The 24,845-nt window shown below is 39.8% G+C and overlaps 5 protein-coding genes and 1 pseudogene across 6 annotated transcripts; 2 read left to right on the top strand and 4 right to left on the bottom strand.

The window, feature by feature from the left end:
- Positions 1–13: 13 nt before the first annotated feature.
- LOC122036128 (mavicyanin-like) lies at positions 14–856 on the bottom strand. The gene is made up of 2 exons (XM_042595342.1): positions 640–856; positions 14–546 (listed from the first exon to the last, which is right to left on the bottom strand). Exons 1-2 carry the CDS (start codon positions 806–808, stop codon positions 200–202), a joined length of 516 nt encoding a protein of 171 aa, XP_042451276.1. The 5' UTR covers positions 809–856; the 3' UTR covers positions 14–199.
- A 265-nt stretch (positions 857–1,121) lies between these two features.
- LOC122036138 lies at positions 1,122–2,820 on the bottom strand. Of its 2 annotated transcripts, XM_042595354.1 has the most exons (3): positions 2,586–2,820; positions 2,406–2,522; positions 1,122–1,990 (listed from the first exon to the last, which is right to left on the bottom strand). In XM_042595354.1, the coding sequence occupies exons 2-3, from the start codon at positions 2,433–2,435 to the stop codon at positions 1,157–1,159; spliced, it is 864 nt and encodes a 287-aa protein (XP_042451288.1). In that variant the 5' UTR covers positions 2,436–2,522; positions 2,586–2,820; the 3' UTR covers positions 1,122–1,156. The 2 variants fall into 2 exon arrangements, with proteins under 2 accessions (XP_042451288.1, XP_042451289.1); XM_042595355.1 differs by lacking the exon at positions 2,586–2,820 and having other exon boundaries at positions 2,406–2,575.
- A 3,777-nt stretch (positions 2,821–6,597) lies between these two features.
- On the top strand, positions 6,598–10,529 carry LOC122036083 (annotated as a pseudogene).
- A 562-nt stretch (positions 10,530–11,091) lies between these two features.
- LOC122036140 (protein DETOXIFICATION 33-like) lies at positions 11,092–14,122 on the bottom strand. Its single transcript, XM_042595357.1, has 8 exons — positions 13,787–14,122; positions 12,937–13,478; positions 12,762–12,848; positions 12,613–12,669; positions 12,251–12,489; positions 12,017–12,135; positions 11,689–11,775; positions 11,092–11,365 (listed from the first exon to the last, which is right to left on the bottom strand). Exons 1-8 carry the CDS (start codon positions 14,057–14,059, stop codon positions 11,270–11,272), a joined length of 1,500 nt encoding a protein of 499 aa, XP_042451291.1. The 5' UTR covers positions 14,060–14,122; the 3' UTR covers positions 11,092–11,269.
- A 5,079-nt stretch (positions 14,123–19,201) lies between these two features.
- Positions 19,202–20,533, top strand: LOC122036084 (pentatricopeptide repeat-containing protein ELI1, chloroplastic-like). Its single transcript, XM_042595277.1, has one exon. The coding sequence runs from the start codon at positions 19,202–19,204 to the stop codon at positions 20,531–20,533; it is 1,332 nt and encodes a 443-aa protein (XP_042451211.1).
- Positions 20,534–20,881: 348 nt separating this feature from the next.
- On the bottom strand, positions 20,882–23,431 carry LOC122036124 (rop guanine nucleotide exchange factor 1-like). The gene is made up of 5 exons (XM_042595338.1): positions 22,992–23,431; positions 22,792–22,908; positions 22,158–22,699; positions 21,661–22,011; positions 20,882–21,468 (listed from the first exon to the last, which is right to left on the bottom strand). Exons 1-5 carry the CDS (start codon positions 23,320–23,322, stop codon positions 21,070–21,072), a joined length of 1,740 nt encoding a protein of 579 aa, XP_042451272.1. The 5' UTR covers positions 23,323–23,431; the 3' UTR covers positions 20,882–21,069.
- Positions 23,432–24,845: the final 1,414 nt, after the last annotated feature.

Consider the following 24,845-nt stretch of genomic DNA (forward strand, 5'->3'; position numbering starts at 1 on the left):
GATAATGTTCATCCTAAACGATCTTTGGAAATTAATCTAAAATTTATTAGAGCAGTTACCACCGGAGCCAATCAGTGGGGGCGATGGCAATAATTGACGAAAATAAAATGAATTAACATTCCCAATCAAATTAAAATTTAAAAACGACATCGACCAAGTGGGCCAGACCACTAACAGTCGTCGAAGACCCAGCCCATCCTTACGTAGCCCGTAGGCCCCACACCATCAACAATACCGACCAACAAACCACCCACCACCACCGCACCACCACCCGCCCTACGGCGTCGCCGGCGTCATTGCTCCGCCCCTCCGGAGCCGGAGCAGCAGCGCCTCCACCGGAAGCCGCCACTTTGACGCCCATCCGCATGCCTCCCTGGCAGTGGCCCTCCACGGCGCATATGAACCAGAAACTCGTCGCCTCCGCCAGGGTCACCTGGTCGCTGCCGCTGTCGTACATCTTAATCACACCGGAGCTCCAGTTACACGATCTGTAAGTCTCCTCTGTCACCTGATACACGTTGTGCAGCACCCGCACATAATTAAATACTGAAACAACGGTAACGATTAATTATAAGACCGCAAAAAGAATATATAAATCTATATATGTAGATCGAGATGCCGATCGCACGGTGCCGGTACCTAAAACATCGCCGACAGTGAAGTTGTGGTTCTGCGACCAGCGGAGGTAGTTGGTTCCGGTGTCCCACCCGTCGCCGTCGCCGACGGTGTACTCTGTAGCTCGGACGCAGATTTCAGCAGAGAGAGACAAGAAGAAGAGGATGGCGGGGGCTAGAAGAGAACTAGCCATGGATTGAGAACAGAGAAGCCATCTCTTGCCCCCATTGATTTATAGTAAGCCGAAGTCAATGATAAGGTTGTTGAGATCACAAGGTGTAGTCGAACCGTTCCAAATCAATCAAGGTGTGATCCACAAGAAATTAAAGATTTGGTCAAAGTCGATCACAAGGCATAAGATTCAGAAACATCGCGAACAAAATTTATAATATTCAAAGTATTACTACAATTAATGTCGAACCTATCTAAAAGCGTTGACCTGCATCAAGAACCAACCCAAGAAAAAAAACAAAATTACAGAGAGAACACGTATTATTAAACCTTCCATCAGAAATCTACTGATCCCTATATAATAATATAGTTATTCTGCTCTCTCTTCTTTCTCTGGTTGTCGCTCTACATTTCGGTCTTTCCATTCGGTCTTGGCATCGTCTTCTTCCTGCGCCAAGTGCAGCATGAGCCTGCCATTTTCCCTAGTGGCTTGAAGGCACTGCTGCGTAGGGACTCTGATCTTTTTGAGGACGAATCTCCCATCTTTCTTGAACGACTTGAGGCACACCCACGGCTTCACCCCTCTCCCGATGGTCGACAACGGCGGGGGGAATCGATCCGGGCCTATGAGCCCGGTGTCCGACCGGCTCCTCAGTAACAACCTCCCCCCCATTTCCTCATCCTCCTCACTTCTTGATCTTTTGGCCTCGTACTCAGCGTCGGATGAGCATTCGGGGTCGCGTTCTTCCGGGTCGCGAAGCGGCTCTGAAGAGTTCCTCGGAGAGTCTTTGGCCTTGATTGCTTCGTTGTCTGATTCGATTGCAGTATTGGAGTCTGAGAAAGGATCTTTGGGCGGCGGCAATGGTTTTGGTTCCTTGAAGTGGATTCCGGCGCCAAAGACGTCGAAGGAATTGATGGAATCGGGGAGTCGGAGTTCCTTCCACGAAAGAGATCGCATAAAGATGGACTTTTCCGGCAATGGGTGTTCTAAGATTTTTCGGAGTTCCGCCCATGGATCCATTGGTGGTGAAGAAGACACTACAAAGGGAAGAAGAAGATGGTGAGAAGAGAGAGAGAGAGGAAAGGGAATGGTGTGTGTTCCAAAATGAAGGGAGACAGTTGAGGGGAAGAGAGAAAGAAGGAATGTTGACGATCGCTGCTTCCAACACGTGGACCAACAAAATTTATATGCGGATGCAACTTCCTACAAAACAGGATATTAGTAGAAAGTGTATTTAGTATTTTTCAAAAAGCTAATTAATGTGGATTATTACAAATGTAAGATATCTTATTTAGATATTCTTTCATCAAAATAATATTAATAATAATGATAAGTTATTGTTTTAAACCATTGAAACCTTAAGTTTAGCACAAACTTAAGAACATACATCTTTATGTTAACCAACAAACATCACACCTCCCAAAGATACATTCTACCGTAAAGTAGATTTAAGACTACATAATGCTAGCTAATTCACCATTAAAGAGATCAACAAGCATCACAGTTCACCTTCAAGCTTTAACAGAGATCAAACTGAAAGAAAGATAAAGAAAAAAACACTTTGGAATATAGGAAGGGAGCCCATTGACTGGCCTTGAGTAACACTAACACTACCGACCCTATTTCTTTTCTTCCTTGATTGCCACATTGCAGATAAGCTCCATGCAACGTGAAGGCTTCTTCTTCTTCTTCTTCTTCCTTGACTTCATCTCCATACCCTTTCATCCAATGCACACTACCAGACTGTATAAATATAAGCAGCTCTATGCTTATGGACCAAAGACATTAGTAAACTTACCTGAGCGGAGCAGCAAAAAGAGGCATGGCTTTAATCCACTATATAAAGCTGCTTCTTAGGCTGTGCTGCTTCCTTTACTGGCTAAATTGAGTACGAGCTTAACAGAGAAAGGTCGGCCGAAGGAGGCCTGTTAGTACTTAATGGCACAGCGAAAGCTACGCAATGATCAAGGAGAACACAGAGATGGCAAGGAAGACGTGAGCTTAGATTATTTGTGTCGTCGAGTACTGTGCTTGTAATTAATTGATGGTGGCATCAGACCTGCAGCTTTATTTGCTAAGGCTACAGAGATGCTACCTGTAGATCCAGAGGGAGATCAATGCTCATCAGCAAACAGACACTAATGATTGGGCAGCATAACTTTGCTTTTGGGATGCAAATCTAATCGAATGGGATTCCCTGTCTGCTATTCATTGTGTATCATAATTAAATAGCTGAATCGAGCAAGCAGAGATGCGTGAATCTTGGTTCATGTTTGGCTTGGTTTTGTACGTAATCTATCTAGAATAGGGTAGCCTTTGATCAGGCTACGGATGGAGAGATCGGAGTTCAACAAAGATTATGAATTCTGACAATGAAAAATAATAACAATAAATCACATTTTTTTGTTTTTTGTTTGTTTTTTTTTCTAAACAAATATTCTTGAATATTAAATTCTTAATCCTTAAAAAATTACAGCTCTAAGTCGAAACGCGGTTCGATGATGACGAACAACTCTGGCAAAGTAGGCAGCATGGCTGGGGGCTTCGAGTGAACTGCAAGTGGCTGGAGTAGGCCTGAACGAACGGTCGGCACGAGGTCGGCGAAGACCAGAGTTTGGTCGTCGGTGACGGTGACCTTGATGGACAGAGACTGGCCGTTCGACTGCCAGTTGGCGCCCTGGTTCCCGAACATCTGCAGCCACCCGATTTTGAACCCCTTAAGGGCCATGGACTGGAGCGACCCGGCGCCGGCGACGTGGCTGACCAACACCAGCTCGAAGTAGTCCAGCCAGCCCATTGATGGTGAACCTGACGCCTACGTATTTGTTGCAGGGTACTCTGCTTCGATCACAATTCAGAATCAGGAAACCATGGAGATTAATTTAATTGATTCTGCCATCGTAGTTGCGCTGGCAGAAGTTGATGGCCGTCACGGTAACAGGACGCCGGGATTGCACCACTGAGGGTTCGCCTTGTGGTCGTAGACGATCTTGTAGCACTTAAAAATGTTGATACAGTGAAAAACATCAAGGGTATGCAGTATCTATTGACAAATAAATTTTTGCATGCAGTTTCATCTATGAAAATTTTTATTTTCACTCTCCAGTTAAATATATTTACCTAATTACTCATGATATTTTTAGGTACAAAAAGTCTAAAAATCAGTATAAATCCTCTTAAATTCAGTATATTAAATTAGAATCTAGTATATTTTCTATCAAATTAAGTATAATTCTTTTTTCACCTCAAAATATACTCGATTTTAGTTTAATGTGCTGAATTTAATAGGAATTATACTCATTTTTAGACTATTTGTACAAAAAAATATGAAGATTAATTCCGATAGAAAATATACTTGATCTTAGTATAGAGTGCTGGATTCTAGTATAAAGTGTTGAATTTAACATGAATTATACTTATTTTTAGACTTTTTATACCTAAAAAATAAGAGAAACAATTTTGATAGAAAATATACTCGATTTTAATATAAAGTGTTGACTTAAGAATTATACTCATTTTTGGACTTTTTTTATTTAATTTTAGATTTTTTGTACATAAAAAATCTGAGGGCCAGTTTAGTTACAATATTTGCATTAGGGAGTTGAAACAAATAATACTTTGCATGCAGTGGAAACAAAATTTTTTGAATATGAGGATTATATGTAAAGTTAACATTATAATTAGAATTTTTTTTCTAATTTAACGAAACATCAAGGATATCATTTTTTATTCTAACATGTGAATGTTAATATTAATTTAAATTCTGTTTTTATCTATAATTTGAAAATATATTTTTCCCCAAATAAATATGAGAGTTTATTTTGGAAATTTATGATTTTTTTGTAGCTTATAAATGTTAGGATCTTAGATGGCTAGAGGGGGGGGGTGAATAGCCTCTTAAAAACTTAAACATAAATTTCTACAAAGAAACTTGTTAACACAGCGGAATTAGGAAACTAAAACAAGAAGAAAACAAGCACACTAACACACAGATATACGAGGTTCGGGGATAACTTGCCCCTACTCCTCGGCATGTCCGTAAGGTGGACGAGCCCTTGATCTTCGGTAGATCACACCCCGGATGACTCCGGCTAATGAAGCTCTCCTTCTCGGTGGAGAAACCTCTCCACAAAGTCTTGAACAGATTTAAAATGAAGCACACAAGACTTACAGATCACAGTGGCTCAAAGAAAATCGAAGTAAGCTCATAGCCACGAAGATGATGAAGACAGAGTCCAAGAACACAGCAAGTTCTCAACCAAAACACACAGCTTTTTACTTGCTTCTCGTCTTTTTCTTCTTTCCAGCATACACTGCTTCTTATGTCTCTGCATTCGATCAGCCTGCACCGGATCGCTGCCATCCTGCACCGAATCCCTGCTGCAAGCTACGGCGTCGCCAATCGCTTCTCTTCCTCTTCTGATTCTCTGAGCTCACACCAATAGAACCACGGTCTTCACTGGTGCCTCTGAGCTCGAACCAATCACCAGGAGTTAAGCCAATCGCCGCCTGATCACTGCCAGAAACACAGCCAATCGCAACCTGTAGCCGTTGCTGCTTCAAATGTATTTGACGCAGAGAAAGCAGTGGAAAGATCCTTTGTCTCATTCCTTTGATGAGGCTTAATTTGAAACTAAGCACTGGTATGGTACCTACAACCTGTATCTCCAAAAGACTCACAGCAGAAGGTTAAACAGACATGGACAAAAAGAAGTGCGAATCAGAAAATGTCAGAGAAAGCGCATGCACAATGATCTTAACTGTGGATCGGTCAGCAGACCGATCACAGATCCTTGGACCGATCAGACACCACCCTTTTTCTTCTGCGGCATTTTCTCCTGATCGGTCTCCAGACTGATCCAGGTTTAGAGCTCCCAGCCCTAAGTCCTACCTGGTCCTGAGAACGAGCTACCGAGCTACCGAGCTACCGAGCTACCAAACTCTCTCCGACTTCGTCCGGAGAACGAGCTACCGAGCCACCGAGCCGCCGAGCTACCGAGCTACCGAGCTACCGAGCTACCGAGCTCTCTCCGACTTCGTCCGGAGAACGAGCTACCGAGCCACCGAGCCGCCGAGCTACCGAGCTCCCGAGCTACCGAGCTACCGAGCTCCCGAGCTCCCGAGCTACCGACTTTTCGTGCCAAGTCTCCAACTTGGTTTTCTCCGTGCCAAGTCTCCATACTTGGACTTTTCCCGTGCCAAGCTCCCTGCTTGGACTTTTCACCAGATGTCTGATCAACCTTGACCCATCTGGATTTCCCTTGCATGGCTTCACTCACCAGGACTTCCAAACTGCCTAGCTCCACTCACCAGGACTTTCTCCAACTGCCTGGCTTCACTCACCAGGACTTTCACTTTCACCTAGCTTCACTCACTAGGATTTTCACCTGGCTTCACTCACCAGGATTTTCTCCAAATCAGGTCGACTCACCTCGGGTCAACCAGGTCAACCTTGACCAAAGATTGCACCCACAATCTCCCAAGTTTGTATTATGTCAAACATCAGAATACAACTTTTCTATTTTCGTCAAACATCAGAATAGAACTTTTCTATTCTCGTCAAACATCAAAATACAACTCGAGTCAGGTCAACTCGAGTCAAGTCAACCAGGTCAACCTTGACATAAGATTGCACCAACAATAAATTCTTTGTTTTTTTATTGAAAGTCCACGTTAGTTTTTTTTTTTTTTTGGTTTTCAATTTTCAAACGTTTGAGGGTTTTCAAGGAAATAAGTAAACTTCAGGGAGTAAAATAGAACTTCCCTCTAATGCGATAGACTTGAAAAGGTCGAAAGCGCAGACCGAGTCCGATCCGAGTCTTGCGTTCGATTTCATGCGTGGAAACGAAGGGTTGGGACGAAGAAGGCGCGACGAAGTCGAGGCGATCGTTTGATGGATCTCTCACTACGATCTAAGCCCACGGTATCGTCTTTTTTGACCAAAAATTTCCTCTATTTTCACCATGTTTTCTCCGTCTTTCTTCGTCGCTCGATCTCCTCTGTCTATCGGCGTCCATACGAGAAGATGTGGAACTTAATTTCTTGACGGAGGAAACAGAAGAGGGTTAAGGCGATGAGGAAGAAGCTCGGCACTCGATTCCCTGCGGTAATTCCTCTCTGTCTGTTTCCTTATCAAACAGTAGCTCTCCTTTTGTTCTCAGCTTCGCCTTTGCTTGTAACTCGGGGGTATTGCTGGGATACTTGTTTTAATTTTGTCTTCTGGTTATTTCTTCTTACACGTTGGATTGGTTTAGTTTCTGAATTCTCAATGCCTCTTTAATTTGCTTATGGGAATTTTTTTCACGAGTATCTAGTACTAACATGTTGAAGCTAGAATAGTTGTTAATATTACTAGCAATATAGTCTTCCATGGACTTCGATGATGGAGTTAGATAATTGTAACCGGCCCTTGCAAGTTTGAACTATATGGCATTTTATTGTTGTAAGTTGTAACAAGTTGAACCATGAAACCTCCCATTTGTATTATAATTTCTCAAGATAATAAAAAATGAATTCTAATCCAATGTCGGTGTTCCATGATGGTGCCAGGTTGATATTTTATAGTGAAAATCATTGCTGCTAATAGATTTGTGTCGTATCATTTTTATGCTCATTTTGAAGCAAGTCGGAACTCATGATATTTACTTAATTTTGCTATTACGGCCACAAATAAAGAAGATAATGGAAGCAGATGAAGACGTTGGGAAAATTGCTCTAGCTGTGCCTCTTCTTGTGTGTAAGTGCTTCAGTAATTTTGTATTGTTATCTCTGATTATTTTTGGGAGATTTATTTTGTTAAATTGTTTTTTCTTTGATAGTTATTCACCTTATGATATTTTATTGCTTACACGTTCCATTTGACTAATGTTGTTGTTCACCTTAATATTGTTTACTCATCTGTTTCCATTGAAGATGTTAAAAGATAGTCCAAGGTTATTATAAGTGATAAAATTTGGAAAGATTATTCTTTGGTTGTGCACTTATTACTATTGATACTGAATACTCAGCTTTTTTTGAATACTCAGTGCTATCCCCCTCTGAAAGAGAGATCATTTTGATTGTAATTTGTGCAGCTGATCCTTCCCTTCCCCTCTGAAATGGATTACATGACTACCTATGCAATTACTTCAAACTCATATCAGCCACAATTCGTTAGCCTGCTTGCTTGACCTCTTGAGACAATGCACGTATTACATACTTCATTGCTCCTAATTATATGCATATCTTCTTGATAAAATGAAAGACTGATCAAAGAATAAATTCTTTACAAGTGAAAAAGGAAATTACTATTTTTGAATTATAACTTGCCAGCCTGTATCCTCTAGCCGTATGGATATATACACACCACATGGGCCCTCACGGGTTGATGCAATTGATACATGTATGAGTGTTTGCTCCAATAAGTTTTGGGATCAATTCCTGTGCAAAATGTCTTGTTGGGTGCGTGACCTCCCCCATGCAAAGTGTCACTGCGCTAGGGCAACATGTCCCCTGTGATTTACCTGCTATATCTTGTCATAGACTCGGCGATACTAAATCGCTTGGGTAAACGATATCACCTTTTGCTCAATATATATACCACATGGCTCCTATATATCTACCTTAATTCTTCAAAATGCTATGACCCACAGTGACCATATCTCCTGCTTGTACATCCTTCATGCAAAAAGTGCTACAGACTATTACTTTTGCTTGCCTGCCCAACTTCTTACTAAAATTGCGACAAATATTAAAAGATTATTACTCCATGACATTCATGGCTAGTTCCTCCTGCTTCTGATCAATAGAGAAAATGGGGCACATGACATTCTGAATCAAATGAAATTTTAATAAAGTAATATCATCTGATTACGATCATAGAGAAAAAGAATGTGAGGGTCTCTCGTATTGCAGAAACCTTGTTTTGAATGAAATTCCATCTCATGGAAAAGTTTAACATTACTCTTAATTTAGCGTTCTGTAAATTGTTAATATAAGATTAATATGGCCTGGCATGAGGTGGCCTTTTTTCCAAGATGAACTACTTACTCCCTCATGACCTGAACAAAACGAAGTCATAGTTGTCTTGATTTATGATTTTGTTATTGCTTTTGAGTAATTTTAGGACATCTTTTTCATTCTGCATCTTTTGTTTGGTATTACTCTTCTTACATTTTGGATTGACAAATGTGTCTATTGTGAAATGAAAATAGATCTTAGCTTATGCTTCTTTCTTGTTATTTTTGAAAGTGATTTCTTTTTCTCTTTCACTTCCTCTCTCTCGTGAAAGCAGAAGTCAGTTTTCTATCCAACCTGTTCAAGAATGAGGTTTGAATTTTGATATGACTAATACATTACTTCTCCGACAAACTGACAGCAAAAGCATTGGAGTTATTCTTGCAAGACCTCTGTAATAGGACGTATGAAATTATTCTTCAAAGAGGAGCTAAGACATTAAATTCTTCACATTTGTAAGTACAAATTATAGTTTCTTTTCTTTTGTGTATCTACAGTGGAATAACAGTAAATCTGAGATACAGTTTTCCTTTTTTAATCATAAGTAAAAAATATTTATTGTCTGTTTATGGTCACTGTTTAAGTGGATGCAAGTTTGATAAAGGACAAGGGACATAAATACTACTTTAGTTTGCCTTTTATATGGATCCTGTTGGAACTTCTTATTATCTAGATGATGGACCTCAGCGACGATATCTAATCTAAGTTTTCTTATTACCCGATCCTTAAAACGATCTTATGCCGCAGTGCAAACACCCAAATCCGGTTCCTAGTATTGGAGATTTTCCTAGATCAGGCTCCTCTATTTTAAAATCCCTATTATAAAATTTGTTATTTGTTGGATTTTAGTTTCTATTTACGCATTCAAGTAATGGTACGAATCAATCTTGCACTTTAGTAAATTCTTCTCTTTTCTTACATATTATGTTAGGCAAGCTAAACAAATTACAGTGGCTTATTTGATTCACGGCGTAGCTATTATTATTATTATTATTATTTGGGCTTTCCAGAAAGCAATGTGTGAAGACTTATAGTGCTTATGATTTCTTAACTGGTGTTGTCAACAAGGTACCAAACCTTGGGGGCATAGAACCTTTGTGAAGGCGAAACAAGGATTGGCCATAGAAAGGTAACTCCTTTCCCAAGACGATTCAGTGTGTATTCCTGTCATAGGTGAAGCGCTAACAGCAACAGTAAATTGGTAGGAAGACATTGCCACATGGCGATGGAGGAGTTGAGAGAGGAGGAGCAGTTCGAGCAGTTAGCAGTTCTATGTTTTTTTTCTCGATAACTGCAGGCTGAGGAGGGCTAATGGTAGCCCCAGAGGACGTGGCCGGCGGGGAAGAGGAAGAGAAAGAGGATGAGGTAGAGGACGACCACCTAAAGTAAGAGACCTGGAATATGCCAAACTAGAGGATGATGGCATCCTATTTGGCAAACAAGATGATACCCCTCTCTGCCAGCCAGAGCAAATTAAAGAACAGAAGGAAAATTCTCATCAGAGTGTGCCTTCTTTCCTCTATGCCTGCAACCTCGGCCACCAACGCAAAGGAAGAACAGCTACCAACATGGGCTCTTCCCGATGGAATTGTTAACATTGGCATAGACCTTTCAAGCTTCGTTCAATGAATATGCAGATGCATAAACTCGAGCAGTTCTTTTGTGTCCGTGTCGGACAAGAAAAAGGTAATTTGTTTTGTACTGGTAGTAGTATTGCAGTGATTTGCACCTTCTCGAGGTGGAGCTATTTGCGCTCTCTCTACTCAGCTCCCTCAAGGTGGTGCAACTTGAGTTGAGCTATACTTATGCTTGATCCCTGATGGGGCTCCTTCTAAGTGGAGCTCCAAGTGCCCTCTTGTAAGCTCACGCAACAGACACCGAGTTGAGTTCCCCTTCCACTCGATCCAGCAGAGCTCTGTCGAGAGATATGAGTTGCTCTTCCACTCAATCCTGCGGAGTTCTCTCAAGGTCGGTTGGTGCAGCTCTCAATGGCCTTCGGCGAGCATTTTCTGGTGGATCACGCAAGTACAATTTTAAACTTGAATAATCTAGATTATAAAAGATAATAAACTTATGTAATATGGATTATAAAGTAAATAGTATATAATCTAATTATATTACAATCCTAAAATTTAATATGTCAAATATATTCGTAGTTCATTTTTTCTGCACCAATCAGTCGCTAGTGGTCGGCGGTTGTCGGCCACCACCTTGTCCGCCGGTCGCTACCTCATCCGTTGACCGTTGTCGTCGCCTGTTCTTGCCGATCATCATCGATAAATATTATAAAATATAATAGACACTGAATAAAAAAATGTAATAATTAAAGATGACATGAATAATACAATTCTTTCATCAAACATATAGTAATGTATGCCAAATATAATAAATTTAATTACATTATAATGTTTATTATATTATGCCAAATCAAACGTAGTTATAATGACAACACGGCATCTTCTTGACCTTGAGCTTCTTCTGATATGGTTATGTGAGCCTTTGAGGTCCCGCAATGACTCCAGAACCATCCCTTGTTTCATCTTCTCCTCCCCACTTCCTTATTCGAGAACCTGCTTTCATTGCCTGAGAGGAACAAAAACACTTCACTAAAGATTCCAACACTAATCATTCATTCCCAGCACAGTTAAGCATAAGATACAAATCAGATTGCGATTGTGCCAACAAATTAACTTATTTAGAATCGAAAAATACATTTTTGAATACTTAAATGTCATTGCGATTGTGCCAACAAATTGATTTATTTAGAATCAAAAATACATTTCTGAATACTTAGATGTCTAGAATCTTTCGACTGAGACAATCATATGAAATACAATTTTATGATTTAAATTGAAATTTTAATCTGTGAACCAACATGCACGTGAAAAAAGATTCAAAGATTTTACCTCCTTTTTCCAATTGGTTCCTGCCGTGATGGCGACTATAATTACAGTCTGTAAGCACACTCCAGCCAGCATGCCACTCCACATTCCCTGCGTTAATTCGACGCAGGATCAATTTTCGTAAAGGCCGTCCTATTTTGCACACTAATTCCTCTTTCATTCTTCTGTTTTTCTTTTCTCTCATTTAAGTGAACGTTAAAATTAAAAGTACCAAATTGCAAGAATGTAGTGGGGACTCTTTTTTTTTTTTTTTTTTTTGAGAGTAGAGGATCTTTGTGGGATGTTTGCAACTAGACCCCTATATTTTATTTTACATTGAATAGCTTCGTACCTTAACCCCAAAATTATAATAGAATGCCAAAAGGCCCCCTATCGGGATCCCAACTCCATAGTAGCAACCCAGGTTAACGTAGGCGACCAGCCACTGCCACCCTGCTCCTACTGCAACACCTGCCCATGTGAAGCTATCAAATTATAAACTCGAATCACTTCTCCCTTTTTGCATTAAAATCCTCCAAATTAACAAATCGAACGAGATTATACGGCACTAATTGCATGCACCGACCGGATAGCACGGGCTGGACGCTGTTGAGGAGGAGAGTGAAGGCGAAGACGACGGCGAGGTCGGAGACGGCGCGCACCACGTCGGCGCTGTTGGTGAAGGGAACTCCATAGACATCTCTGAAAGCCAACACCAAGCTGAAGAAGATGATGCCCAGCGTCAAGGACGAGATGAGGACGCAAAGGATCGAGAACTTAGCCGCTCGAGGCCTCCCTGCTCCCAGCTCGTTCGATATCCGCACACTGCATCATCATCGATAACTTAGCTTGTTACTGGTGAAATTAACAAATCGAGGAAGTAGTGTACTTCGGATATATATATATATATATATATATATATATATATATATCGATGTTGGTGATTGCCTGATCGCTACGTTGAAGCCGAAGAACACCATGAACTCCCACCCATTGATGTTGTTGCTGCATTGAGATGGGATTAATAATTAGGAGATTAATTTGAATTGTAGAAGAAAGTATATGAGAAGCGAAATTCAATTTTCTCTATCGTTTACCAGATGGATACGGCAGCAACTGCAATTTGAGCATCTTTCAAATGGCCAACTAGGACGATTAGTATCATATAGTACCAGAACTCGAGGCTGCAGATTCAAAGAAAACAACAGGACAATTGAGGGATATTGTAGCGAGGAATTTGCTCGATCGATTCATCCTTTATTAATTAATTACCAGAGCATTATGGCAGATCCAATGGAAAGCCACACGAAGGAGCCTAATCCTGTGAAGGCTGCCCAGCTGAAGCCGTTCCATGCGCCGGGGCAGTTCCCCATGGCGATATACGCGAACTGGCCTCCCACCACGGTCCACCAGGCCAAGTTGAGAGACACCGCCGCACCAGGGAGGCCGAGCCGGAAGTAGCCGACGAGGAGCCAAGTGAGGGCGACGTGGAAGACAAGGGCGAAGGCGGCGATGCCGGCCATGACCAAGACCTTGCTCTGCGCCTGCAGGAACTTAGAGATGGGGAAATTGAGGGCGTACGCGAACAACTGGGGGATCATGTAGAGGGCGAAGCGGCCGGCGAGGACCGCGATGTCTTCGTCCTGCTTGAACAGCCGGAGGAGAGGAGTTGCGAAGAGGTAGACAGGGAGGAGGCAGGCGGACATGGCGAGGAGGATGAGCCACGAACGCTGCATGTACACGCCGAGCATGTGGAACTGCTTCGCGCCGTAGGCTTGCCCGCAGAGCGTCTCCAGGGCGCTCCCCATCCCCATCTGCCATTGTTGTTGTTCTTTATAATTTCAAGTAATTAATTAAGAATCACAATCTTTCTCTGTTTTTATGATGATCGATGAGGAAGATGAAGATGTCGATAAAGATCAACCGCGAAATGACTAATTAATTAATTTTTCATAAATGCGCTAAAAATCAACCGCGAAAAAAACAGCAGGGGGATTCTGCTTTAGGTTTCAAACTGACAAAAATTGCAAGAAATATTTTGTTGGATCAATATGGGCGTTATTGTTGGTTGTAATTAAGAAATCAATGAACTAATTAACGGAGTGGGCTTGTAAATAGTGACCATGATCCCGAAGGCGAGGCCGGCTATGACCATGTTCTCGGTGGAGACGGCGTCGAGCTCGAGGGTGGTAAGGTGGCCGGCGAAGACTTGGGTAGTGGCGCCGAGGGAGTAGCGACAGATGGAGGTGAAGATGGAGGGGCCGGCCAAGTACCACAGACGCTTGTTCTCCTCTGCCCATGCAATACCGAACTGCTTCACGCTCTTGATCTCCGCCATGTCTTCTTCTTTCCCAGCTCTGCCTGTTCCATTCTTCCCCAGCAAAGCTTCCTCCATCTCTGCTCTCACTGTTCTCTCTGTTCTGTGCTTCCTTATCACATTAATCAGGGCTGCTCTACCAACTTTAATATGCTACCATAAATATATACTAATATGATGATAAAAGAGGGTCCTATCACATATACGTTAAAGGACAGAAAATTAATTGACGTAGAAGTCAAAGGTAAGGAAGACGTTAAAATTAGCCGAGCAGGCTGGTTAGATAGGATGAATGGCATGTTTGAATGGATGAGCAAGGTCAAACGAATAGTATAACACTATGAGATAAACAGACAATGCATTTTTTATCATAGTCCGTGTCGAGTGGGTGGCGTGTCCATCCAGGTAAAAGGTAGTCCTCCGACGATGTAGAAGTCGAGCGAAGAAAGATTGTTCTATTCAACATGATCGAGTAGGATGTCCCGATCGAACAGATGTCAATCAGCCTACAACAAAACCTATCTACATATCTTCCCATATAATTTTGAAGATTTGTGTCACTGATAACAGAACATGTTCAGTAGATAAATCGTACATTAAAAACTTTCAACATGTAATATTAAGATTTTTTTTAAGAAATATGTCAGGAATATTTTTTTTATCTTATTTTTTTCTAAGACATTTTGAAAAATATGTTATGCTTTGAAATATAATTTAATTATATTATACTATATATCAACTTCACTATTTTTTTCTCTCACCTCTAATTATATTTCTTAAATTTAGAAAAATATTATTTATAAATATAAAATTTAGAAAAATACTATTTAAGGAGTAGTTTATATTTTTATCTTTTATATTTTTTTAACTATCGCATCTCAATTTTAGACTAAAATCTTTCAATAGGATAATTGATTGATGTGGGTGCTATTAGATAACATGTCCTTGCATGCAACTTATATGTGATTAATAACTGAATTCTAATATTAATTTTTTATATCAAGGATCGAATCGAACCCTAACACGTCCAAACAAAAAAATTTATGAGGTGGTCCATGATTCTTCGAGTAGTTCAAATTTATCTAAATTATTGAGAGAAAAATTGAAATGAAATCCTTTATTTTTATTTTTTGAAATTAAGATCGTAATGAGTTTTTTTAAGGTAAATCCATATTGCATCTAGGGAAAATATATATTAATCATATTATAAAATTATTAACCATTTAAAAATGAAATTAATAGTTTTCTTTAAAATAAATATATCCACTTCACTATAAATATTTACTTTTGTTAGTTTAAAATTTTAATAAAATTGAAATAGGCCGTCAACGATTAAGATGTTGATAAGAAGGTGAAATTAGAATGGTTTGTTTTTATACGACGATCTTTATCTTAAATAGAAGTGACAAAAATAAATAAATTATATTCATTGTCACTTTTGTGATAAGAATATAATATAATATAATAATTATTGCTTATTTTATTACCATCATACCTCTAAAAAGCCATATATATATATATATAAAAGAATATAATATAATATAATAATTGTTGCTTATATATATATATATATATATATATATATATATATATATATATATATATATATATATATATATATATATATATATATATATATATATATATATATATATATAGTTATAGTTATATTTGTTAATAGAAGCATTATTTTTTTTAAAAAAAAATATGTTAGATAGTGCATTATCTTTTTTTTTTCTTCACTACACAACTAAAATTTTTAATTCAATTATTTTGCAAGATTTTGGGTTAGATTATACATATATTAGTTTGATTTAATTAATAATTGAACTTGTTTAGTTAATATTAAAGTCATGAATTTCTGAATTCTTGTAATTATTTTATTTGTTTAGTTAATATTTTTTTATTTTACCCCATAAATCATGTGCACAATTAAGTTTTGTTATAGGTTTAATTTATTTTTTTATTTGTTTAATAATATTGATGCGACGATATAAGGAGGTCAACATGACATGAGGTAGGTGGAAGTCAAAGTCAAGATAGTCAATACTAGGATGTCAAAGGGCCAAACGGAGGACGATTGTAATGATCGGTCGGCACAGACAATGCCCGACTCATGGGAGACATATTTGAGCAAATCGTCCGTTCAGCTCGGGATAATTTGATAAAATAATCTGATGTTTAGTGTGGAGCAGCTGCAGGATGCTTAGGAGACCAAATAGCTTGTCCAGACAAGCAGGGGAGGACATGTTACTACTTAGTCATTCGCAGGTAAGAGCAACTGAGGCCGACATAGCCGAGCAGTCCCGACTGAGTGGTTACCCCGCTCAGCCAAGCAACGAGACCTGGTCATGGATCGAGCGGAGGACCAATGTTGTATATGTCGAAATCCTTTTTGGAGCTAGTACCGCTAACACGAGACATGGTCGACAGGCAGATCATACGACGGAAGCTTCTACTGTCTTGTCAGGGATATGCATGATCTGTTAAGGTATAGTGTCAGAGGTACTTTTCTAACAGACACCTTCATGGGACATATTGGAGAACATGCTTACGCCTCAATGAGCGTGCACGTCACCCACCAGAGTTCTATATAAAGAGGGGTTCATAATCGACGGAGGTACGCGTTATTCGCTGTTTTCGCCTATATTACTGTTGTTCCACTTTCCTTCTACACTTCCGATGACTAATTTGAATGTCGGAGAGCCAACATAGGGGATCTCTTCATCCTTGACTTGATACTGACATGACTTATTTTGTAAGTGAATATTTTATGGAACGAAATGAGATCTATAGTCAATAAGCGAAGCCACCGTATCCTCATCTTTCTAACTTCTAATTTTTTTAAGATATAATCCACTGTAATCCAACTGATAAATCTTAAAAGTAAATTTTACAACTCTAAATCTTAATTAAAAATAAAATTTAATTAAAATAATTAAAATTTTAAAAATAAATAAATAAATAAAATGATGAAGACGACCAAGCGACACCTCAATCTGTGATGGACGGACGCCAGTGCTGAGCGCCCACGGTAGGTAAGAACATGAGATTTTTTTTTTATTTATTTTCTTCATAGACATGTCGATATCAAATTTGACTACTCAGAGAAACGTTTCAACAAAAAAATATTCAATCAACACGTAAATATATAATATTGAAATGTCGAAATCATATTTGACTATATAAATAAACGGTTCCACGAAAAGTATTTAAGTATTATAAATCCTACATCATCACTTACGTGTCTAATCCAGTAAATATTTTTTTTTATAAAATATACAAATCACATATATAATTTTAAAATTATCGAATTATATACATATACCCACTTTCTATTTTACTCTTCAAATCAATTTAACTAAAATAAATAAATAAGTTGAATCGATTTCATTTTATTTGAAAAATTCATACTCTTAATATATTGAATCAAATTAATATTTGATAGTATTTTTATAATTAAAAGAAATAGACGAACAAATAGGAACTGATTTCAGGTCATTTCGAGATCTCTAATTAGATCATTCGATTTTGGCCGAAACGACATGATGAAAATTTTCAAACATATAGAAATAAATTAATTCAACTGCAAAATTTTCCCTTTCGAATTGATTTGAAAATAAGGGTAAAATGGAAAGTTGGTATATGATTTAAAATTTTTAAAACTATGATACATGATTTAGATATTTTAAAAATTTATCCACTGGTTCGATAAATAGTTGCATTTTAATACATTTGAAGAAGTTAAAATAAAAAATTGATAGTATATTTGAACTCCTTTTAATATCAGAAATCTATTGGAACTGAAATAAGTATAATCGGAGCTCTCTAGATTCATTAGTCGATTTCAGTCAAAATCCACTGATTGACCTAAAGAGCTCCGATTGCACTCATTTCAGTTTTTATAGATTTCTGAGGTTTCAGGGAGTTCAAATATGGTATCCATTAGTTATTTCGACTTTTCATAGATGTTAATATGTAAAATAAAAGAATCGTCAAAAAAGCTCATGTTGTGCCTGATATAATATCATTCCATATCAATCAGGTTCACGTTGGACATGATATGATATCATTCCATATCAATCATGCCCACGTTGAGCCTGATATGATTTCATATCAAACCCAACATGAGCTTTTTTGACAATTCTTCCATTTTACATGTTAACATCTATGAAAAGCCGAAATAACTAATGGATATCATATTTGAATTCTTTGAAATCTCAGGAATCCATATAAACTGAAATGGGTGCAATCGGAGTTCTCTAGATCCATCAATGAGTTTTGACCGAAATCCCATTGATGGACCTAGAGAGTTCAGATTTCACTCATTTTAGTTCCAATAGATTTCTGAGATTATAAGGAGTTCAAATATGTTATCCATTATTTATTTTTGTTCTTCAAATATATTAAAATGTTATTAAAAAATTAACTAAATGTTATGTAATGTTATTCATATGTTCTGCATGTCCATAAAAAAAAGAGAGAGAGAAAAATGGTAAAGAAAAAAAATGATAGAAAAAGTTAGATTATCAAGACGGTAAAATGAGAATTGTACTTGAAAAGATACACCCTTTAATAAATAGTAAAATAACATACGTCTTTTAGTAAATTTAAATTTTAGATGCGCCGTCTGATAAATTCCTGAATAATCTTTATCGATTTTATTCAAATTATTTAACTTGAAGTAATTGACAAATAGTTGCTCCCTTGGTATAAAGTATTTTAATATAGAATATTATAAGAGAGTGATGATCACTTATGTATATAAAACTTATATCGATTAATTTTGAATAATAAGAATTTGATTCCATAAAAATTTTTGATTGATTACTAAAATAAATTTAAAAATATTTGTAATGAATAATCACTCGTCTAATATTTTTTAGGTCAAACTATTTAATAAAATAAATTATCCGTTAATTTACATGTCTATGACAGAAGTATCACCAATGAGTTCAGAACCTCCGTCCTCAAATTTTTTTGTCCTCATATCCTCTTATCGATCGGATGGACAAGATTACATCTTAAGGATGTCTTGCACATCACGAGAATATTATACACATCTTAAAGATATCATGATACCTTGAAATATAATATGATCCGTCCGATCGACAGAGGACACGGGAACAATAAAATTTGAGGACAGAGGATCTGACCCCATCACGAATACGCATAAATACGTACATACGAAAAAATATCATTTGAGCGAACTCAAAAACCATGGCAGGAGTGCTCCCCTTATCACCAACAACCCCGCTCCCGCCATTTCCCGATCCTCCCAAACTCAACCAGCTGCGCGATCGCCACAGTACCGGCGACGACGATGCCCTCCTCCTCAGCCATCTCGCAATTACCCAGCATTCCTTTCCGGGGAAAGCAGCCTACATCTCCGCCATGAAGGCTGCCTCCCTCCACTCCTCAGATAGCCACGGGAGAGCCGTCCACGCCTGCATCCTCAAGGTTGGCCTCGTCGCCGATCGCTTCATCGCCAGCTCCGTCGTCCGCTTCTACTCTTCCGTCTCCGACTTGGACTCCGCCCGCAAGGTGTTCGACGGAGTTCCTCTCAAGGATGCCGCGCTCCACACCACTTTGCTAACTGGCTATGCGCAGAATGGCGAGATTGAGAAGGCGAGGGGCTTGTTCGATGCCATGTCCGATAGAGACGTCATCGCTTGGAACGCCATGCTGAGTGGCTATGCCCAGTGTAGGCTTCCGGAGTCCGCTCTCGAGTTGTTCGTGGAAATGCAGCAGTTGAATTGTAGCCCGAATGAGGTCACTCTTATTCTCGCCCTGTCGTCGTGCTCTCAGTTGGGGAGTCTGGATTTGGGTGAATGGATTCATGGCTATATCAATCGACACAATGTGGAGATCAGGCGTTCGATAACGCTGAACAATTCCCTCGTCCATATGTATGCAAAGTGTGGTAGACTTGATGCAGCTTTGGTGTTGTTCCTTGAGCAGAATCCTAAGAACTTGGAGTCTTGGAACACAATGCTGTGTGGATTGGCTGTAAATGGATGTGCAATGGCTACTCTTTCCCTGTTTGCGCAGATGATCAAGTTCAGATTGCGACCAGATAGGATTACCTTCGTCGGAATTTTGATGGCTTGCAGCCATGTAGGCATGATTGACACTGCTATCATGGGCTTCAATTGCATGAAGACGGTTTATGGAGTTGAGCCAAAGGCAGAACATGTTGGATGCTTGGTGGATGCTCTTTCTCGTGGGGGGTATCTCGATAAGGCGAGATCAGTGCTTGAGAGCATGCTTTTCGAAACAAATGCTTCTGCTTGGCGTGCACTTTTAGGCGGATGCTTTGCTCATGGTGATTACGAGTTGGGCGTAGTGGTGGCGAGGCATCTCATTGAGCTTGAGCCACTGGAGGAAAGTGGATATGTAGCTCTGCAAAAGTTGTATGCGATTACTGGTAGAACAGAGGATGCATTGAAAGTGAGGAAACTGATGTGTGATTTGGACATCAAACAATCCTCAGGAGCAAGCATGATTGAAGTGGAAGGAACAGCGTGTGAGTTCTTGGCAGGAACACTATGATCATCTAGAGACAGGTAAATACAATCTCATACAATTCCAAACAAGCTTTATCTAAACCAGAAGAGAGGAATCAATGGAATGTGCCTGGGTTAGGCATGATAGAGATCCATTCGAGTCACTTTCCGCACTATGCTCAGTTTGGCATGGTTTTAGTACGGCTCGAGAATTGGATTTGCCCTGCAAGCTGCTAGTATGGTGTAACCCTTTGACACTACCCAATTTGTATCTCTAATCAGAACTACTAATGGAAAACTAACATATCATAAAGTCCAAAATGTTAAGTTCAACATTTTAACCTACCATGGAAACAAACACTCCACAAGAGTATATCTGAGGACATTGTAAAAGTTTCAAGATTGTTCATGTGGGCATTTAGTTTAGTAAAAGGAAGTTAAAAGATGGGCATACAAGTTCCTGACTTACATCTAACAAGTGTCGTAGCTTAACGGGACTAAATTGATCCACTGAGGAACCACTGGTTCTTTCTTCTCTGCTCTTTTCTTGGAATGGATTATCAACAATCCCTTCATTTTCAGTCAGTCCCTTTCAGGGGCATCTCCTGCATCTTTTCTATTACTTAAGTTCCCTGACCAGGTTTTCTCCACCTTTCTCCTGTGTTGTTCATCGGGAGTTTCCTTGCTTAAGGATGATGATACTTTTGCTGGACTTTCTGCAATCGGTGAGGATGAGCAAAACATAGGAGTAGCAAATGATGAGGTACAAGGAGTATGAATCGAGATCAGGCTGGGTGGTGATCTTTTCTTCAATGGAATTCCTTCCAAAACTTCCTGATTAAATACAGAAACAGCTTCAGCAGCTGCGTATTTCTTAGCAGCATCATCCACAAAGATTAAGTCTTCAATCCGCGCGACGATGTTGAATGCCAAACTCTCCACTACTCTCGAATAGCTCTCGAGGATCGACTGCCCTACATCCTGTAAAAGAATCAATCTAATGTCATGCGAGATGGTCCTACATAGAGATTTAGTAACTGGAGGCTTCTCAGCATGTATTATGCATGAAGAATATCCAGAATCAGAATCCTTGTTCAAAGAATCAGAAACTGTCATTAGAGTGCACAATCAATTTAGTCATAAACTTCATCGCAGTAACCTTTTAAGAATTACCTTATTGTATTGAATCCTGAACATATCCAGAGTAGTCTGCGGAAGACCAGGGTAACGAAGTCGAACACTGTGCAAAAGAAGCTCAGCTCGATGCGCAAGAAGCAGGCATCTTTCTGTGTCACTAACAAGGCTCATGACCTTTTCACCCCATGAACTCTTCTTCGCTTTAGATTGAGAGTGCTTGTTTTGGCCCTTCTGCTGCCAAACATGAATGGCTGCCTCGGTCCTGTTCGCCAGCTCCAGAATATGGTGCTCCGATGGAAACTCTACACAGTCGAGAAAGCACTCGGGCGAAAATTGATCATCAGTTATGTAGCGGTAGACCATGTCGCCTAGACAGCACCTCCCATTCTGCAACTCATTACATTATCATTCTAGATAACAATAAAACTTGTGAAGTTTTGAAATCTACTGTCTTCTGCTAGATCAAAATTTAGATTTTGCTTCTTTCTGTTTATTATCTTGCTGCTTTATTTGAGGAAGGAAGAGGTCTGTACCTTGGGTAATGTTTCAAAGTAGACATCAGGAATATCCATCTCAGCCAGGATTCCACTATTTATCGCCATGGCCGCCTTCAGTATCTGGTTCGCACAATCCTTTGACAGCTGCAGCCTCTTCCTTGCTTCCTCAGACAAACCGTTTGGCGGAACTCTCGGACAGGGCAACCACCATTTCTCCTCCTGCCTTACGGAGGACCTTCTGAACGAAGAAGACGGGCGCGCGCTGCTTTTATCATCATCATCATTTGAGACCAGGATTCCTCGGTCAACGTACCAGAATTCACTTGTGCAGAACCCATCCAGCATCTCTAGAAGCATGGCATCGAGTTTCTTGAGCGCCGGAAGGTTCAAATGGAGATCGGTGCGGGGACGAGATACCATCACCTCAAACGACCCACCGCCAGGGAATTGCTGGACCGAGGGGGTGAGCTCCACGATGTGGTCGCTCACGCTCAGGAACCAGTCCATTTCCCGTCGCCACATTGCCTTCTTCTGCGGCGCCAGGGGTTCCAATCTCCAAAGTTCACCGAAAACACTTGCTGAATGGTTACGGACAACAGGAAACGACGTCAAATTCAATTTGTGATACATGTAAAGTAATGGCGGCAAAACGGAATGAATCGGATCTCACCGGAGAGATTGGTGATGGCGTTTGAGATGGCCAGGGCGGCGCAGACGCCTTGGCCGCTGCCGGACATGTCTTCTCCGAGGAGAAGCTTGGCGAATCTCTCCTTCATCATCTCTACTTCTGAATGAACAGAGCTAAGGCACCGTGACTCGTGAGGACGAACTGAAAGGGAGAAACAAGAGGACGAGAAGCAAGCTACAAACCGGAGAAATCCACCGCTTTCTTCCCCCAGAACAACACCTCCTTGTCAGGAGGCAGAGCCGCAGCGGCGGAGGAAGACGTAGCGAAGAAGTCGCTAGAGGAGTCGGAGCAGGAGACATCGGCGCTGGGGCTGTAGCTTCCGGCGACGCTCGGGTTGTCGTAGACATACTCCTCTTGTTTTGACGATACGTCGACCATTTTGCCGCTGAAAAAAAAAGCAAAAACAAAAACAAAAAATGGCACTGCCAGAGGCGATTTAGCGGGCGGAAGCAAGACGTCCGGCGGCGAATTCTTCCATAGAAAATGGGAATTGGATAGGCAGTCGGTGATCATCCATTGAGGGCTTCAGATTGGAGAGGGGAAAGCTGGCGAGGAAGAAGGGAAAAAGCAATCGCCTTGCTCTCTCTCGGTCACTTTTTCTCAGCTCTGTGTCAGTCGCTGTGCGCGTAGAAATGGAAAGGAAAGCACACTGCTCGCCCCCCTTTTGTAATTTTCAAAAATATTACAGGGTTTTGTTAAAAATATAAATTTATACAAATATGTATTTAGATAAAAAACCATGAACGATCGAATTGAGGAGAAATTATTATAAAAGAGAAGAGAATGATCAGTCCCAAGATAAGACCATGTGTAGTGGCAGTGCTCTCTCCTTTTCCTGTTGTTGTGAGTGATGAACCCGTAGACGTGAAGCAATGTAGCAATGCTGGCTCATCATAACACTGATTGATTAATTAATTAATTAGTTAATTAATTTGTTCGATGATAAAACAGACGCTCCATGCAAAGCATATATACATGATTGCATCAACAAGGTTTTCACGTGAGCAATAGATTACAGTCACCATAATAACAATTCTGTTTAATATTTGTCCTATTAAGTTCTTTAAGTTTAAACTACCTTCATTTTTTTTTGGTTCAATGCACGATTGATTACAGTCACGAGATTCGGTGGATATACTGGACAGTTGAGTGATTTGAATGGGTTGAAGAACTGGACAAGTGGAATGGTGCAAATGAACGAGACAAATTGAATAGATTGCACAAGACAAATGGTGGACTGAAAAAAGTTAAATGAATATATATAGATTGACTTGACAAAATAGGTCAACCTAGTAAAGAATTAGTACTCTTTTAAAAATTAAATGGATTATGGAGAAAGAAAGAAATCCTACGCTTGAGTCTGTATGAGACAAAGATGTGAGGAATTCTCTTTCGGCTCTCCCACTCGAATAGATGCTTTTCCTTTTTGTTGCTTTGAAAGTAACGACTTCAGCTTTAATCGCCCCTCACGAACTGGATGATCAAATAAATCAAACGGATTGCTGGACTGGTAGAGTAACAAATGTCTCGTCAAAGTCTAGAGAGAGATTTTTGTAAAAAATAAGCTGCAGGTAGAAATTCTACGAATGCAGATGACTAGCTAGTTCTTCTTTACACCTTTAAAAGTGATTATTATTTCTAGTACATGTTAACTACTATTATCAAGTAGGCCTTTTAATTTCTTGAAGATTGACTTTATCTGGCTATTAAAATCCTGGATCACTTATCTCATCAAGAAGCTGAGTCGAAAAGAGGAGACTAGTGACGAAGACAAGAACATTGATGGAAGAAAATCTGAGCTTGGGACTGGTAGAAAAAGAGGGGGATGATTGCAGATGGTACCCGTGGTCCTGCAAACACCATAGACCAAGCACCCGGTCGAGAGCGTTAGAGCGAAAATCAAAAATAGGCCCCTAGCTAGCACAGACCCTCCGACGCTCAAGTCAAAAAAATGTCGAGCGGAAAAAGTATGAAAATAGAACTGTAGCATATGCGTATATATGAGCAAGAGTGTGCGCGTACTTGGCCAACGGAGA

Source organism: Zingiber officinale, unplaced genomic scaffold, assembly GCF_018446385.1.
Source record: "Zingiber officinale cultivar Zhangliang unplaced genomic scaffold, Zo_v1.1 ctg133, whole genome shotgun sequence".
In the NCBI taxonomy this organism is placed as follows: Eukaryota; Viridiplantae; Streptophyta; class Magnoliopsida; order Zingiberales; family Zingiberaceae; genus Zingiber; species Zingiber officinale.